At 42.9% G+C, this 18,239-nt stretch overlaps 1 protein-coding gene across 5 annotated transcripts in view; it reads right to left on the bottom strand.

Annotated features, from left to right (window-relative positions):
- Positions 1-18,239, bottom strand: part of PTPN13 (protein tyrosine phosphatase non-receptor type 13) — a 196,459-nt gene that overhangs the window by 54,396 nt on the left and 123,824 nt on the right. For all 5 annotated transcript variants that reach the window (XM_061583095.1, XM_061583093.1, XM_061583092.1 and 2 more), the window contains 7 exons: positions 13,545-13,764; positions 11,702-11,776; positions 9,481-9,655; positions 6,936-7,089; positions 4,135-4,273; positions 2,533-2,685; positions 137-319 (listed from right to left, as the gene is read on the bottom strand). In XM_061583095.1, the coding sequence (XP_061439079.1) occupies positions 137-319; positions 2,533-2,685; positions 4,135-4,273; positions 6,936-7,089; positions 9,481-9,655; positions 11,702-11,776; positions 13,545-13,764 (1,099 nt within the window). The remainder of the gene's footprint in view (positions 1-136; positions 320-2,532; positions 2,686-4,134; positions 4,274-6,935; positions 7,090-9,480; positions 9,656-11,701; positions 11,777-13,544; positions 13,765-18,239) is intronic.

Genomic DNA, 18,239 nt, shown 5'->3' on the forward strand with positions numbered 1-18,239 from the left:
TGAGGAGCACCTTGCATCTTCCTGCTCTTTGCTTTTGGTAGACTACCATTTGGATGATCTAGATAAGTGATGTTTGGGGGCGGGGAATAAAGTTGTCCAGCCTGTAACTGTATAAAAAAAAATGTTACCAACATACACTAAAGGATATTTTTTTTGTTTCTCTCCATGGGAAACGGAGGACTGGTGTTCGGGCTCCGTTGTGAACCTCAAAAATGAGAACTCCTTTGGGGCAAACTCCCATCAAAATTCCAGTCTGAGATTTTTTCTCTGGCAACACACGATGAAAATGAACACCATATTCCGTCAACCTTTGGCAAATCTACACACACAGACACAAAGACAGAGAAAAAGAGATAAATGTTTGCAAAAAAAATTAATTTGAGGATACTGTGAGAGTAAAAATTATATTGAGCAGTTGAAAAGAAGAAAAATGTGATCTTACAATCAGATTCATCCTCTGTTTTTATTATATCTTTCACAAAATAACAAACACACATGAACTAGCATACAACATAATACATTAGTACTGTTGAAAAACAAAACTATATGCATGTGAGTGTATGTTTGTGTGTGTATTTCTTTACTTCTACAACAGTGGTTCCCCAAACTTTTCCACCCACAGATCACTTGAAAATTGCTGGTGGTCTTGGCAGACGACTTACTGGGTTTTCTGCCTGTTGCAGCAATTCTAATGCACTGTGCTAGGTGCTGTATGGTTTTTAATTGTATTTTTATTCATTCTTTTTTTCTTATATTTCCTTTAATTGTATTACAATTTGAATTCCATAAAATTCAAATTGTAATACAATAAAATACAAGAAATAAAAGAAGCAATAAAAATACAGTTAAAATCAGTATGAATATTCAACAAGAATATGCTGCAGACTAACTGAAGGAAGCTCACGGACCACAGTTTGAGAATTTCTGTTCTATACACGTAAATTTATATTAAAGCTGTAATAAATCTCTTTAAACGGATAAATAAATATTTAAAACACATTTTGTTACTTGGCTGCTATTTTGAAAAGGCATCTGCTATGGCTACGTGGAGACAGCTGCAACTTATATTTCAGACAAGTCACTAAAAATCAGTAGGAATCAAATGGGGGGGAGAGGAATAAACCATATTCTAAGACAGCCTTTCCCAACTAGTGGGCCTCCATATGTTGTTGGACCACAACTCCCATCAGCCTCAGCCAGCATTGCCAATGGTCAGGAAAGATGGGAATTGTGGTCCAACCACATCTGGTGGCCCACTAGTTGGGAAAGGCTGTTCTAAGAGGATGCTTCACATTTTGAAGACGTAATGGAACCTTCATTAACCTGGTACCCTTCAGATGGTTTGAACTGAAACTCCCATCAGGCCCAGCCAGTTCCAATCATCTGGAGTACGCCCACTTGGTGAAGGCTGAAGTAACAAATACTTGGGGGTGGCGGCACTGTAGGGCAGCTGCCAAGGCCCACACACTCTAAAGGGGGGGGGGAAGGACTAAACACTCTAAAGGGGGGGAAGCACTGTGCCCTGAAGTTGCTTCTCCTGGCTAGTGCTGCCAGTCCACCTGTCCTCTATGAGTGTGTGGGAGAAGGGGAGGAGGCAGGAGCAGAAGCCTCCAGTCACCTCTCCTTTGGGCATGGTGGTGGACTGGGTTCAGGGGAGGAGGGCAAATAAATGGACGGTGGTGGCAGTGACAAAGAGGTGGTGGTGGACCCAGGAAAGTGGGTATAGAATTTGTATATATAGTTGCACACTGTATAGCGGATAATTCAGGGTTGCAGATTCCCAGGAAGCCTTGGTGTGTACAACTATGTGTATAAAGGACCCCTCGCTACAGCTGTTCAAGCTGTTATATGTGGATGTCAAGAGATCCGCAAGCAATGTCAGGGTTGTTCAACACAGAATGCCTGAATAGAGCTGTAGCGTGCCAGCTAAGTGTCTTCGGCAATGTTTGGAGATCCATTTATGCAGTATTTGGGGAAGAAATCTCTGGAAACCACAACCTATCAGTAATTCTGGGAGAGTGTTCCTCATCTGTCTACATACATGTGTCTTCCCTTCCAAAGTTACAAATAAGGTCAGAACTGGGAGATCCAGATTTCCAAAATGTATGAAGTGGCTTTCCTATATTCCAGGGGTGGCGAACCTTTTTCAGCCTAGCGCCACATTGCCTTATGGCTACATGCCAGTTGTGTGCAGAGCCATAGACAAAAGGAGGAGAAGCAAGAGGCATGTCTCTTACCTATGTACAGTAGGATACATTTTAGCCAAGCATAAGCCAGAGGTTTCTACACACACTTCTTTCCATCAGGCAAGCAAAAGGCATTATCACAGTTCAAAGACACATTCCAGCCACACAAAAGCACAGAGGGCACAGAGCAGGGTCAGTAAAGGATGGGTCTGGAGAGAGTTCCAAGGGTCAGACAGAAAGGCCTGGAGGGTCGCATTTGCACAGGCTTCCTAATCCTGCTATGCTCTTTTTCCTTCCGCTTTCCTCTCTGAAAAACAGGACTCCACCCTTAACTGTCCGAACTAACCTTCAGAAATTCCAATTCTGCCTCTTTTTCAGAAGCACCAGTGTAAGTGCTATGCAATTTTGGCAATTCTTCTTTGACATTAGACAAGTCCACATTTTCCATCACTCTAGCTGGCAAATAGTGTTCTGTTCTGAAATAGGAGAGGCCATGCACCTACAAAAAGAAGCAGAGGAGTAAGGTAAGAGTCCATATGCACAACCTAGCCTGGCTGCAGCTGGATACTGTGTCACTCTGGTAATGTCCGAATGATGGGATGGCAGGTGACATGGGAAACTGTGACACACTTCCCTGGAAGGCACCAGTGCTGTCACTTGTACTTCCCCATATAATCCAACTATCCCGCATAAGTCTATTAATTAAAATGTTGATCGAGAAGCACAGAATCCAGCTGTAAAGGACACCCCCCAAAAAGCATACACTGGTCCTCAGAAGACCCAAGGAAAGTGTGAGGAACCTTTGCACCTGCACATGTTGCTGGACTACAACTCCCATCAGCCCCAGTAAGCATGGCCAATGGCTGGGTATGATGAGAGTTATAGTTCAGCAGCATCTGGAAAGGCCAAAGGTTTCCCATTCTAGTCTAAGACCTACATAAGGGGGCCATGTTGCAATAATTTCTAAACTACAAGGCAGGATACATTATTGCACTGTGAGAGAACTCCTAGTATGCCACAATAAATAAGAAAGGAATGTAAATGGATGCTCCCAAGAGCTCTAAACACAGAAAGATGACCACTGTATCTCTGAATGATCCCTTCCTCTATTAACAGAATTGTCCACCCCCAGCTATATGTCTGTACATCAGGACGGATAAAATCATTCGGTCCTGGCATCGAGACACAACAGAAATGCCCACCCTCAGATGGTCTGTTGTGTATTCACATGAACACCTGCTCTGGGCTTGGCAATATACAATCATATCAGGGACATCTGATTTGGGAAATGTTGCCCTACTGGTCAGGTATGGCCTCAAGGGTGTCTTCGATGACACCAAGGGGAAACCTTCTACTGTCTTTTAGCACTGAATTAAAGACCAAAAAGAATTAGATCACTTTGACTTCAAGAACCTGAACAGTGAAGACACTGGCCTGTGTCACACTAAACCACTGCATGTCAAACAGGGCAGAAAAAATGAAGAGAAGCACCAGAAGGAGGAGTTTCCCAGAAGCAACCTGGAACTCTGGTGTTTTTTCTGCATCTTTAAGCTGTGGATGATAATCCACTTGGTGATATTTCATTGCCACTCGAGAACCATGGCTCCCAAAAGAGCAGGCAAAGAGATTTTATCTCCCAATCAGATTGAGATATAAGGCTGTCGGAGCTAGCCACCCTTGTGCTAAACTGTGGTTCACAGTTTGGTACAAACACAGCCAACTCTAGTTTCTAGCTCCTAACCTTGATTCTATGGCTAAAACCAAATCACTTTGGAAAGTGTTCTTCCTCCTGCACTTCAAAACAAAAGATCTACTAAACCAGGGTATATTAACCACTATAGTGCCCTTTGGGATCCCAAACAACTGAGATACATTCACCTACACAGGAGGCACAAGAGCTGGAAAACAAGAGCCAGGAGATTGCCCACAAATGAAAGAATATCCTTACTTCAGCCTGGTAATCTCCATATTCTGCCTGGAGGGCCAGTGAGGCTAGCAATAAGGCTGTCTCGTCATCACAGTGCATCTTTTCTTCCAGGAGATCTTTCCTTAACTGCAGGTAATACTGATGGCATGTCAGAGTATGCCTGGCAGAAGAAGGAAAAAAAGTGTGGGATGGGGGGAAAGGAAAGAAATACACAGAAAATGTAGCATGCAAATAGTAATTATACATAGATTAGCTAAGGTGATTATTCTCTTTTACACCAAACTTACTCTGCTGTTTGATCAAGCTCATCAACAGCAGTTATGTACACATTATACATTAAAAGCACATGGCTTCTTCAAAAGAATCCTAGGAACTGTAGTTTGCCCCTAACAGAGCTACAATTCCCAGCACCCTAAACAAACTATAATTCCCAGGATTGCTTGAGGAAAGTCATGTACTTCAGTCAGAGCCGAAGGAGTACGGTTTAAAAAAAGAAGACGTGGACTGTGGAGATAATGTAGGGCACCTGTGCACAGTCATTTCTCCTAGCTGCATTTTAACACACAGCCAAGTTAATAGTGCATAGCCAGAAAAGTGTTCGTGGAAAATGTTCCCTGGAAAATGTTCTTCTATGATGCCTTTCGGCCAAAAAAAAGGCACTCCAAGGTGGTTCACAAAGATGGTATAGTCCAGTGAACAGTATTATTATTTCTTTACTTCTAAGCACGTTTGTACATTGCTCTTCAGTCCTAGAAAGGACACCAAGAAGACAGCATTTAAAAATAAACCAGAACAGATCTAGAACAGGAAAGGTTAACATACATTAAACGGGAATTGAGAAAGATTCCCCAACCAAGGGCCACATTCCCTTCTAGGCAACCTTCCAGGGGCCACATTCCAACGGCATGGAGGGCCAGAAGCAAAAGTGGCTGGAGCAACAAATGTTAATTCCCTCACACATCCTTAATTCCCTCACCGTTTCTTTCTCTTACACATCCTTCTCTATGCTCCATGTAGGTAAGCAAGTTGAAGAGTTGAAGGACAAATTCTAGCCAGGCAAAAAAAATGGTCTAGGAGGGTACAAAGCAGGGCTGAGGAGAGGCATGGCTTGGAGAGGGGGGCGTGGCTTGGAGAGGAGGTGTGGCTTGGGGAGAATTCTGATGGCAAGAGAGAGAGGTCTGGAGGGCTGCATTTGGCCTCTGGGCCCAGGGTCCCCCATCTCTATTGGGATGAAAATGTTTTGCTTTAACTATTGCCTAAAAGATAGCTGTGCCAGTGAGTTACCCAATCAAGATGCTGCCATCAAAAAGGCCCTGCAATAGGCATATACAGCTCTTTTGAGTGTTCCACAACACACATTTAGGGCCAGTTCACACATTACATTGCCAATCTCTGAGGGCAAAACTGGAGGATTTGCTTCTGTTTGAGCCTCCCGCCACCCTTTTATGAACTCAAAGTCAATTAGCCACTTGCTTGTTCAAGCAAACCATACTTTGCCATTATAACTGCACTGGCAAATAATGATTGGTGTACACCAGGTGGGGAACCCCAAGTGTGGAGGCCAAATACAGCCCTCCAGGCCTCTCTCTATAGCCTTCAGACCTCTCCCCAAGCCACATCCCTAAATGGCACTGCTTTCCACCCCAGGCATTTTTGCCTAGCTGAAATGAGTTCTTGAACTCTGTGGCCACTGCAGTCTGCAAGAAAGCGTCTCCTGCAAGTTCCAAAGACACCAGAAATCCACTCCGCAGTAACTCAGAGCAGGGCTTTCAATGTGGCTGCCTCAGCTCTGCAGAATAGTATTCCTGTCAACATATGACAAACGCCCACTATCTGCACTTTATGGAAACAGATGAAGCCATTTTTGTCCCAACAGGCTTTTCCAGCTGCATGAATGGGTCTCTGCCACGGAACCCCAGGTATCCCCTCTCATCAACCCCTCCCCCAGGGCTCCCAGGTGTCACCGCATGGCGGCTGCCACTGCCCCGCTCACCTAATGCCAGCCCTCTTGTGCTCCTCAGTCGGTCACTAAGACTCCCCCTCCCCTCCCCTCATGGGTCACCAAACCTCTCTCCTCTGTCCCACAGGTTGTCAAGCCTCCTCCTCTCCTCCCCCCCACGGGTCATCAAGCTTCCTCTTCTCCCTGTCCCCCATAGGTTGCCATGTTCCTCCTCTCCTCCCCTCACCATAAGTCACCAAACTTCCTCCTCTCCTTCCCCCCATTGCCAAGGTTCTTGGAGCTGCCCTGGCCTGTGGCTCATTGTCACACTTTAGTTTTCAGCGCCACCTGTCAGGGGACAAGCAAACTGCAGCATAACACCTTCAGGGCTTACAAAAATAGTATACAGTTAGATAGATAGATGGATCTGCTGGTGTTTTTACTGTATCTTGTACAGCGCCTTGAGATGTGTTTGTGGAAGGTGATAAATGAATGAATAAATAGTGTCTGGATGGATGATTAGGAGGAACGTCTGAGTGTGTGTAGAAAGTAGCCTACTGTATAAAGGCAACATTCCCGTTTGTTGTTCTGCCCACTTTTGCTTGCAGTGCTGCCCACCACTGGCATGTGACTTCCCTGGAAGGTTGCCCATATGGGAATGCAGCCTTCAGGCCAAGAAAGGTTCCCCAGCCCAGATGTACACCCTTCCAATCAAGATGGCAAACCCAAATCTGAATCTGATTTTCAATTCTGGTTTGTAGAGTGGTTTGGGTGTAATGGCAAACAATGGTTTGCTTGAACAAGGTGCACACATGGCTTTGGTGGAGAGGCGTTATCAGATCTCTCAGGAGAATACATGCATAGCAGTCTGCCATATACTCACTGTATCAAGCTAATATCATCCACAAAGAACTTAATGCGAAAGAACAAGGTGAAGTTGATTGTGTTTTTGCTCTTTTTCTTTGGTTCTTCTTTCCAGCCTTCAGGAGCTACTTTAGTTAGTTTTAACTCTGGATCAATGAAGAAAAATTCATTTTCTGTCATAAAAAAGAGGGGGGAAATCCCAAACAATTAACAAAGCATTCTTTTTTACCTGACAGTTATTCCTTTTTATAGTACTAGGTTCAGATATACTTAGCCCCGCCCCCATCCACACTATCATACCACTTTAAACAGTCATGGCTTCCCCCAAGGAATCCTGGGATCTGTAGTATGTTAAGGGTCTTAGAGTTGCCAGGAAACCATGGCTTCCAATCAAAGAGCTACAATTTCCAGTTCCCAGAGTTCCCTGGGAAAAGGGATTGACAGTTAAATCCCTCAGGGAATTGTAGATCTGTGAGGGGAATGTGAGGTCTCCCAACAATTCTCAGCACTTCCTCTGCCATATGTGCCATATATGCCAAAGCATCCTGCTTTGGATGCCTTGTAAAAACATATCTTTTTGTGCAGGTTTTCCCTGACCTGTGAGACTGCCTCATTATTACTAAATTTCTGTTTTACCTGTAATACTGTTCTGTGTTCTATTTCTATATACTGCTTAGAGATTTTTAAGTATTAAATAAATCAAGTAAATAAAAGTATCTTTGACAGCACAGGGAAAAAGCAACATGGGATAAGACTGCTATGCAAAAACAAAAACAAGCTGTTCCAAGTCAGAGACTGTGAGTGGTCTTTAGAGAAGTGCAGAATCCAATTAGCTTGATATAAACCTATTTATAAATAAAGCTCTCACTAGCTGTTCTCTGGCTGTTTTCAGCAACAACATTTAGTGGATGTTGGATAAGCAAGTTTCAACTGCCATGATTTACACATCGTTTTACTCCTTGAGAAAGAGCTATCCTCAAAATGTATCATGAAAACAGGATATTGTGTCACACCCTTCCCTAACCGGATGCCTTTTAAGTTTTTTGGACTACAGCTCCCATCATCCTGGATCATTGGCCACAATGGCTTATGGGAGTGGGCATCTAGAACATCTGGAGGGTACCAGGTTGAGGAAGGATGGTGCACACAACTGTGCTCTTGATTTTTTTTTTAATTCTAAAAACTTGTTTTAAACTTGTAAGAAAAGGTCATGCACATTTACCTTTTTCACACAGCACACAGTTAAACTACAGGATTCCCTACACAAGATGTAGGGATGGCTGCCAAACTGGCAGTTTTAAAACAGGATTAGTCACATTGATGGAGGATAAAGCGATCAGTGGTGACTTGTCATGATGGCTATGTACTATTTCCAGCATCAAGTGTAAGGGATACTCTGATGAATACCAGTTATTGGTAAACATGAGCTCAAGAGTACTACTGAGCACGTGTCCTGCTTGTGGGCTTCCCAATGCCATCTAGTTGGCCACTGTGGGGCTAGATAGTCCTTCAGCCTGATTGAGCAGGGCTCTTCTCATCCTCTTACCTTAGAGAGAGAAGAGTTCCAGCAAGAACTACTAATCTTAATGTCCATAGAAACTGCAGAGTTAGAGGTAACGCATCTTTGAGCACTAGTGGCTGATGAGCACCAATGGGAGAGATTATTGCCTTCATGTTCCGCTTCTTGGCATTTGGCTGGCCTCTGCTAGACTAGATAGACCTTCATTCTGATCCAACTGGGCTCTTATGTTCTTATACAGTACAGCTCCGCTTTTCGGTAGCCCGCTTTGCGGCATTCCGCTAATAAAGCGGCTTTCAATTAGAGTAAGGCCGCACTCATATGGCGCTTGTTCCACTTTTATGGTGTTTTTCGGGCGTTTGACGCCATTCTATTGAATGGGTTCCGCTTTCAGGCGGGTTTCGCTTTTAAGCAAGGGGTCTGGAACATAATCCGCCATATGAGTGGGGCCCTACTGTATTAAGAGCACTAAGAACTCATAACTTGATTACTCACAGTAAAACAAGTGAACCAATTTCCTTGAAAAACACTGATTCTTGAAAAGCACTGTTTGAGGCTCATTACAATGGAGATGCACGAATGCACCTGTTTCTTTAATATTCTTTCCAACAGCAGCTGCTGGGGATTCTGATCTGGACTGGGACCAGTGTGTGTGTAGGGTGAAGGGTTTAACTCTTTCACTCCACACCATTTTTCCAATGAAAATTGTGCTGCCTCCCGAAGCTGCTATTTGTCTTGGCAGCATAAATGTATGGCTTGTGTGCCCTTGGGAAAATGGCGCAGGGGGAAAGAGTTAATAGTCTCATCATACTGCACCATGATCTCAATCAAGATTACAGGCTCCAGTGGCCATTACTGACATTTTTTTGAGAAGTACTTTCACACATCTCCATTATAATGTGTAATTTGGTCCTGAGATGATATGGAAATTCTAACTGTGATTTTTGACCTGTGAATGTTCATTCATACATGGATGACACCACTTGCTACTGCAGTCATCAAGTGATGAGTGTCTTACTGGCCCATGGTGAAATAGCGTTCTTACCTTTTAAAGTAGCTAAGCCGAACAAGTGATGCTCCACTAAACCGATATGGGCCACTACCATATCAAACACATCTTTGCATACAGTCTTGGAATCGCAAGTCAGCTCCAGCCTCTGTCCACTTAAAAGCATGACGTTTACTTTTCGACGATTGTCTTCACTCTTCCCTTTCTTGTTCTGTATTTCATGCAACAAAATACCAGGGATTGTGTATTTCTGAGTGCCAAATGACATCCTGTCACGTTTAGAACCCTAACGTTTACTACAACAGTTCGCAAAACAATGTTAAAGGCTGTTATACTGATTTTATAATAAAATCACAAGCCACAAAAATACAAGCATCTCCAAGGAACACACATAGGGTATGGCCTTCTGATGATGTTTTCATAGCATTATTGAACTTGTATTTGTTGTTGTAAGCCACTTTGAGATTTTTTCAAATGGAGAGCAAACTACATATTGTTTTAAATTAATAAATATAAATAAATAAATATGCTTTACTGCTATCAACCAGAGATTAAGTGCCCCTCCAGACATCTTTTTATTGAGCATTCATGATGATTTGCACTCATGATGATACCAGGGCAGTCACATGCAATCTGCTTTCAATACTGTTTGCACCTGCAAAGGTTTCAGGGCAGTCACAAAGCTTCATTTACAATCAGTTCATATCCTGTAACTTCCAGTTGAAATCCCATAACTTTTTACACACAAATGTCCTGGTTTATTTTTGTCCCGCTTTTGTTGCACTATAGCCTCTCCGGACACCAATAATGTGGTAGCATTGGGGAAGCATCACAGAACAAACTAAAACAGAATACATCTACCACTAATGTACTATTATTGTGTCAAGAAGATGTTGAAGAATACACCCGCAATAAAACACTAGTCTGGAGGGGCCCTAACAATCCAACCAGCCAACGACCAGCAACAAAATACACCATGCCTCCCAACATATAAAAGCCAGTAAACAAAACCATCCTAATCAAGTAATTCCAAGACAGCTTTGTAAGAAGCTTCAGTCCAACTCCTAATTGTTAAACAGAAAGAAAAAATAAAGCACTAGCATATTTTTCTGGAGAGGAAGAACATGTGCTTTGCATGCAGAAGGTCCAAGGTTCAACCCCAACCCGTTTCCACAGTTGAACAAATCTTGAGTAGAGGATTAGGAAACCTGCCTGACATACTTCAGAGCCACAGCCATGTAGAGTCCTGGGCTAAACAGGTTCAACTCTGTATAAGGCAGCTTCATATGTTTATAGTATCATAGATAGGCCAAAAATTGCCCTCAACTTTCATGAGTCCATTTGTCTCCTGAAAAATGGGGAATGATTTTCTGATGCTTTCAGGGGAGGGGGACTGCAATGCAATTTTCAGGGGGAATTAGCACTTACCTTATTTAATTCCCCCTTCCCCCAAAAAAATATTTTAAAAAACACAACCAAACCCTGAACCTGCCTGCACTGGCACAAGGTTTTCTGGAGCCTCCCAGCTGGCCACACTTTCTGGATACCAATGGGACAATGTTATGGCACTGGAAAGCCTCATGCATATACAAGTGGGTTCAAGGATTTGTTTAAAAAGCCTGAGAAGGAAGAACTGCCCCTCATTCACCTTGTAACATTAAATGAAGTTAGCATTCAATACTCTAACCCACAAATTTCTCCAAAATTTACCATCTTTGGGGGCATCTTTGTTCTGTCTCTTCTCCTCCCCAACAATGGCAGGGAAAAAAACTGGTCCAAAAGGTTGAGCCTAGCTGTAGAATAAGCTTTATGTAAACAATATGGAAGACAATACAGAGACCGTCCTCCAGATCTCAAAATATGTGGTGGAGTTTTCACTGAATTCAAGTCATTGCTCAATTGATCTATATAAAAAAGAATCATTCAAAAGCCCATCACATCTAAGCAATAATCATAAACTCATTTGATAAAAGCTGCTTATGGAACTTGAGAATTTAGAATTAAGATTCAGATCTCTGTGACATCAAAGGAGCTAAGCCAATGGCAGCTAGAGTAGTTCTGCTTGCAGTGATGACTTCAGGGCAGGTCAACCCATTAAGAGGCGCAGGGTATGTAGAGAAACTGAAGTAGAGGAGGACATTTTGTAGGAGAATAAGCAATTTAATGTGTTTTAGTGAATTGTCTTCTGGTTTAAAGACAGTATATACATTATTTCAATAAATAATGGGCCAATAGCTAGTTGTTGTTTTTAACTTACCAAAATTGACTTTGGCAGGTCCAAGGAGGTGAATGGCTCAATAGTTGTTTTCACAAACTCAGGCCCAAAGAAATTCTACAAATCACAGAATTTCTTATTAGTATTCATTGTTCAAGCAATCAGGCATTAAGATGCAAAGTAAAGAGGGTGTATCAGTGATACTGCCAGACACTGGAAAATATGGGGGGATTGCAAATTTAAGGATAGCACATCATGCATCTGACAAAGTAAGCTCTAATCCACAAAGCTTTTGCCACAATAAATCTGCTTGTATCTAAGATGCCACAAAACGTTTTTTCCTGAGTAGGAACGTGTGTTGGGCTGTGTGTGTTCACCATAACATGTCCATCTTTCAAATAGCCATCTTCCATCATACCATAAGTCAAACCATTTCAATGGTACAGATGAAGAAAAATATGTAGGTGGATTCAGTGGACCAACATGAAACACTGTACTTCATGACTACCTGATTTCTCTCCTATTCTGCTACAGAATGACAATCCCGTCCCTTGGAATATAGCAGAGAAGAGTGCTGCTGTTGTCAAACCCCCATAGGAGATAAGACACTGTAACTCTCTCCAAAAATGATACCCACTTATTTATATATTACACATCCCCTCTGTAGAATACCTGTAGCCTGGTTGAGCCACCTTACATGCCAGTGGCATTCAAACCTTCTATCTTCAGGGAAACATTTCCATGTTGGGTTGTCTGCTATGGAAGGCCTATGCACTGGAGAAGATACCAATGCACATTCTAGGGTGCACAGTCAGTACACAGAAAGCATTGCCCAGACTTCTTGGTTCACCATCACTCCATAGAAGCTTAAAGTACACTCTTGGAACATGCCCAACACTCCCCTAAGATGGAAGATCAATAGTAGCTGGCAAGTTGTCTTTCATGTAAGCTTGTTTCTCATTACAGATCTTTTCATCTTAGTATCTCCGATAAGTTTCTGAACCACCCCAGGTTTCCTGGAACAGGGCTTGAAAACCACTGATCATATGCAATCATACATTTCATGTTTGATACAGGGAGTAATTTACACAGTGGATCCCTGTATTCTCTTGGAAGCGACCTTAGTCAGCAGCTACAATATGCAGTAGCCTGGAGACATTCTAGGAAAACACTGACTAAATAGCTCCCCATTTCTCAATATGCTGGTGTCAAGAAAGCAGACATTGGTAGTTTCGGCCCATTTGCTTAATCATCTCCGCTGCTGTTGGGACATGCAGGTCTCCTAGTAAGAATCTAAGGAATGTCCATGTGAATGACTTTTTCTTAAAAACAAACTGTAAGAGAACATAAGGACACCAACCATGGATATATTTATTTTTAAGAAACAAATGCTCTTAAATGTGATGTATTTGCATAAACATATTTTATTCAAAGCATGGAGAGAGTCCACACATCAGCATCAGACACAGCCATTACTGGAAATGGCCATCACTCTTTATCAAGAATGAGCAGCTGTCCATGTAAGCATGAACAGCAAACAATTAGTGTGTAGCTCAGCAAGTGTTGCTAAGAAACACCTGCTGGATCAGACCAATGGCCCATCTAGTCCAACATGCTGTTCTCACAATGGCCAACCAGATACCAATGGGAAGCCCACAAGAAGGACATGAGCGCAAGAGCACTCTCCCCTCCTGCGGTTCCCAGCATACTACCTCCAACTGTAGAGGGAGGGCATAGCTATCATGGCTAGTAGCCACTGAAATGGGGTGCATTTTAGTGGCTTAGGATAAAGCAGGGGGAAACATTCTGGTACTCTGCAGCCAGAGATTTGCACTTATGCCTTTGAAGCTGAAGTCCCCCAATAGTACAGATGCCTAAACATTACCCTTAGTTTCCTTTGGGTCATGGCTGTTTCCAATGCAATTTCTCTCAGAGGGTCCTTTGTCATATCTGGCACTGGCGACCTCACTACATCTCCGGGATAGAGGCTTAGTCGGGACTGCCGGAGGGCCATTTTTGCCTGCAGCTGCATCATCTCCTCCTCTTGGCGCTTTAGCATCACCTCTTGGCTTACTAGGTTGCCTTCCAGTGGTGCTTCATACTGTCTATTGATGAGAAAGAACGGAGGAAGGACATTTGATTGCCATGAAAAAACACATTCATTAGACACGCTGCCAGCTGAACTCACAAAAAACATAAGAAGAGCCCTGCTGGATCAGGCCAGCGGCCCATCTAGTCCAGCATCCTGTTCTCACAGTGGCCAACCAGATGCCTATGGGAAGCCTGCAAGCAGCACCTGAGTGCAATAGCACTCTTCCCACTTGTGATTCCCAGCAACTGGTTTTCAGAGGCATATCACTTCCAATACTGGAGGTACTAGCTTGTAGCCACTGATAGCCTTATCCTCCATGAATTTGTCTAGTCCCCTTTTACAGCTATCCAAGTTGGTGTTCATCACTACTTTCTGAGGGAACTAATTCCATAATTCTTTTAGGCACTGTATGAAGAACTTACTTTTGTCTATGGAGACTCTTCCAACATTCAGCTTCACTGGATGGCCCCAAGTTCTAATTGTGTGTGTGTGTGTGTGTGTGAGTGAGTGAGAGAGCGAGTGAGCTTCTCTCTATTCACCTTCTTCACACTATGCATAATCTTCTACACCTCTATCATGTCCCCTCTTACTTGCTTTTTCTCACTGCACCATAACAGAAGATAATGCAAACTCCAAACGGTTGACAAATGACATCTCACCAGTAAGGCTCACCAGAGCCTTTTCAGTACTGGCTCCCTCACTATGGAACTCGCTGCCAACCAACCTTCGCCAGGCCCCCTCCTTCCTCTGTTTCTGTCGGGCCTTGAAGACCTGGCTCTTTAACCAGGCGTGGGAGGAGGGTTAGATTGGCAGTGTGCAGCTTTGGGGGTGTTTTAACCTTTAATTTTTAATGCTCTCTGTTTATGTTTTTATATGAACTGTATTTGTGCTTTGCTGTATGTCGCCCAGAGTGGCCGACTAACCTCTGCCAGATGGGTGTCTAATCAAATCTAATAAATAAATAAATAAATAAATAAATAAATAATGATAATGATAATAATAATAATAATAATGTGAAAGCAGGAGGAGCAGGAAAACAAGAAAATTGTGCTTCCTCTTCCTCCACTTGCCTAGCTTATCTAGGATTTCTTTGCCTTGAAGGACAATATTCTCAGGATACAGAGACACACACTTTCTCTGGTGATGGGAAGGCACGGTAGGTCAGTGGCAGGGCATCAGCTTTGCATACAGAAGGTGGCTGGTTCAATGCCCAACATCTCCAGGTAGGGCTCAGAATGTCTCTGGCCTGAAAGCCTAGAGAGTTGCTGCCAGTCAGTGCAGACAACAGTAAGCTAGATGGACCAGTGGTTTGACTTGGTATAAATCAGTTCCCCATGTTCCTATGGTATTAGCTTCAGACTATGCAAGCACAGAAAGAAATGTTAACAATCTGAGCATATGTAGATTGCCAGGGATGGGGAAGAATTTTGTTTGGTCTGTATTTTTAAGTGAACTGACCTTGTGGATAAATACACTGACTGGAATGTAATTATCCTTTGGATTTCGCACTTCTCTCAATTTTGCAATATAGTTCTCAGCTCAAAAATGTATCAAACTGCATTTTTCAAAATGAATATTTTAGGATAAGTTACGTTTAGAAATATGTACATTGAGATAAAATAAATATTTAAATACTTATTCTACCATATGTATTTATCATAAATACATATGCAAGTATATATTTAATTACGAAGTTTAATAAAAATCACAGATTTCTGCGGAAACAGGACTTATGAATGAACACAAACTGACAGAGACTGGAAATTGACTGATCATTCTTAGTAACTGGATTTAATGAACATCCACATGTGAAATTGACATGCACTGGAAATTGACTGATCTGTCCATCCTTAGTTAGTAGCTATCACACATGCAAATTTTTTACTGCATATACATTTAGAATACATGTGCAAGGAAGTCATGACTAATCAGGGGTTTCTGGTACATGTACAGATAGCTTAAAACTAGAGGGTTTATTCATCAGAGGTGACAATCTACACTCAGGCTGCATACAGATTATTACACCAAAGAGTCTTCTGTGTAGGAACTTGGTAGCACATGAAGCAGGCCCTCACTATAAATAAAAAAATCTTAATTATCAGGAATCCCCCAATGTTCTTCCTTAATGATACAACTAAGGCCTCGAAGGTCAGCCTAAATTTATAATGCTACCCATGAGCTTGTTCACTTGAGTTCTTAAGTCAGGCCATAGGAATTATTTATTAACCAGGTGCTGGTAAGATTACTAGTCAAGTGGAAAATGGGACTGTAGCAAAGGCAAGAGCTATAGTAATGCTTTGCCTGCTGAACTTACAATGAACATTATTGCATATTAGGGCAAAGAGAGCGAAGCCAGGGTTAAGGAATGAGTTAGAATAAAGAGTGAAGCAGAATGTTCAGGAAGAGAACTGATGGGGAATGGTTACTAGGCGCTGTGAAGGCAAGAGATGAAAATTCAACCTATCGTAATAGAACTGAGGTGACCCTGTTCCCAAAAGGGGGCAGGGGAAAGAATGCTTCTGTCCCTTTAAGAGCTCTGAAGACAGAAGTTGCACAGGTGCAGCTCCCACCACGGCACTGTAATCATGGGAAAACTATGGGTACTGAACACTGGCCAGTGTCAGAGCCCTGTGGCTTTCAGAATAGGCATATTCTGAGCAGAGCCCCGTTCATTGCAGAGTAGGGATGGGGAAATCTATCCATTTGGGTTCTCTCAGCTTCTCATATTTCCAATCTTAAATTCAGTTCTCCATATTTCTGTACCAATTTGCACATTTTTATTTAAAAAATCCTAATGAAAATTCTCCAGAGTTTTAGTGCAAATTTGTCCTAACAGACTCATTTTTATAGGTTTTGGCTAATGTACACATTTTTGCAAGCAATTTCTTGTCATTTAATTCATCTTTGTATGTTATTTTCACTCATATGTTCATTTTTATGCACACTTTCCCCTTACATATGCATTTTTGTAAACATTGGTTGGTTGGTGACCTGCATTGCAAAATTTGATTCAGTGCAAATTTGGAAGGTGTTTCCATTCTCACATTGTTCTGGAGAGTGTGCATTCGATAGCTTCGGCTTGAAATGTGAACTGAACCTAATTTCTCGCCCATCCCTTTCGCAGAGGCATGTATTATCCAACATTACTGTGTGAAAGGGGCTTTACTTCTTTCCCTCAGTTGCAGGCCCAATAACAGAGCAACAGACCGACCAGGAGAGAGACCTCGGGGTTGTGGTGGACAGCACGATGAAAATGTCGACCCAGTGTGCGGCAGCTGTGAAAAAGGCAAATTCCATGCTAGGGATAATTAGGAAAGGTATTGAAAATAAAACAGCCGATATCATAATGCCGTTGTATAAATCTATGGTGCGGCCGCATTTGGAATACTGTGTACAGTTCTGGTCGCCTCATCTCAGAAAGGATATTATAGAGTTGGAAAAGGTTCAGAAGAGGGCAACCAGAATGATCAAGGGGATGGAGCGACTCCCTTACGAGGAAAGGTTGCAGCATTTGGGGCTTTTTAGTTTAGAGAAAAGGCGGGTCAGAGGAGACATGATAGAAGTGTATAAAATTATGCATGGCATTGAGAAAGTGGGTAGAGAAAAGTTCTTCTCCCTCTCTCATAATACTAGAACTCGTGGACATTCAAAGAAGCTGAATGTTGGAAGATTCAGGACAGACAAAAGGAAGTACTTCTTTACTCAGCGCATAGTTAAACTATGGAATTTGCTCCCACAAGATGCAGTAATGGCCACCAGCTTGGATGGCTTTAAAAGAAGATTAGACAAATTCATGGAGGACAGGGCTATCAATGGCTACTAGCCATGATGGCTGTGCTCTGCCACCCTAGTCAGAGGCAGCATGCTTCTGAAAACCAGTTGCCGGAAGCCTCAGGAGGAGAGAGTGTTCTTGCACTCGGGTCCTGCTTGCGGGCTTCCCCCAGGCACCTGGTTGGCCACTGTGAGAACAGGATGCTGGACTAGATGGGCCACTGGCCTGATCCAGCAGGCTCTTCTTATGTTCTTATGTTCTTAACATTATAGCACAGAATGGGGTGTAAGGCATGTGCAGACCTCAACACAGGTGTAGGCTTTCTGGAACCCCAGTGCCACTGCAGAAGCATGGCGTCACAACCACATTGTAGGCATGTGTGTAACAAAAAGGGCAGCCTTCCCCAACTTGGCGCCCTTGAGAAGTTTGGGACTCCAACTCCCACCCTCCCTGATGATTGGGCCATGTTAGATGGGAGCTGTAGTCCAAAACATCTGGAGGCCGCCAGGTTGGAGAAGGCTGGTGTAGAGCATAAATAAGTTATGGATGTCCAAGTGTTAATGAGTCCAAATGTTAAAAGGCAGGGTTTTCCCAGTGATTAAGTCCTGACTTGACTTGGAATATTTAAAGGAATGAGGCGATAAAGTCCCTGACTGTTGCAGGGCTCATTATTCTCAGGCTGCAGATGAAGCATGTCGGGGGGGGGGGGTGTTACA

Source organism: Rhineura floridana, chromosome 9 (genome assembly GCF_030035675.1).
Source record: "Rhineura floridana isolate rRhiFlo1 chromosome 9, rRhiFlo1.hap2, whole genome shotgun sequence".
Classification (NCBI taxonomy): Eukaryota; Metazoa; Chordata; class Lepidosauria; order Squamata; family Rhineuridae; genus Rhineura; species Rhineura floridana.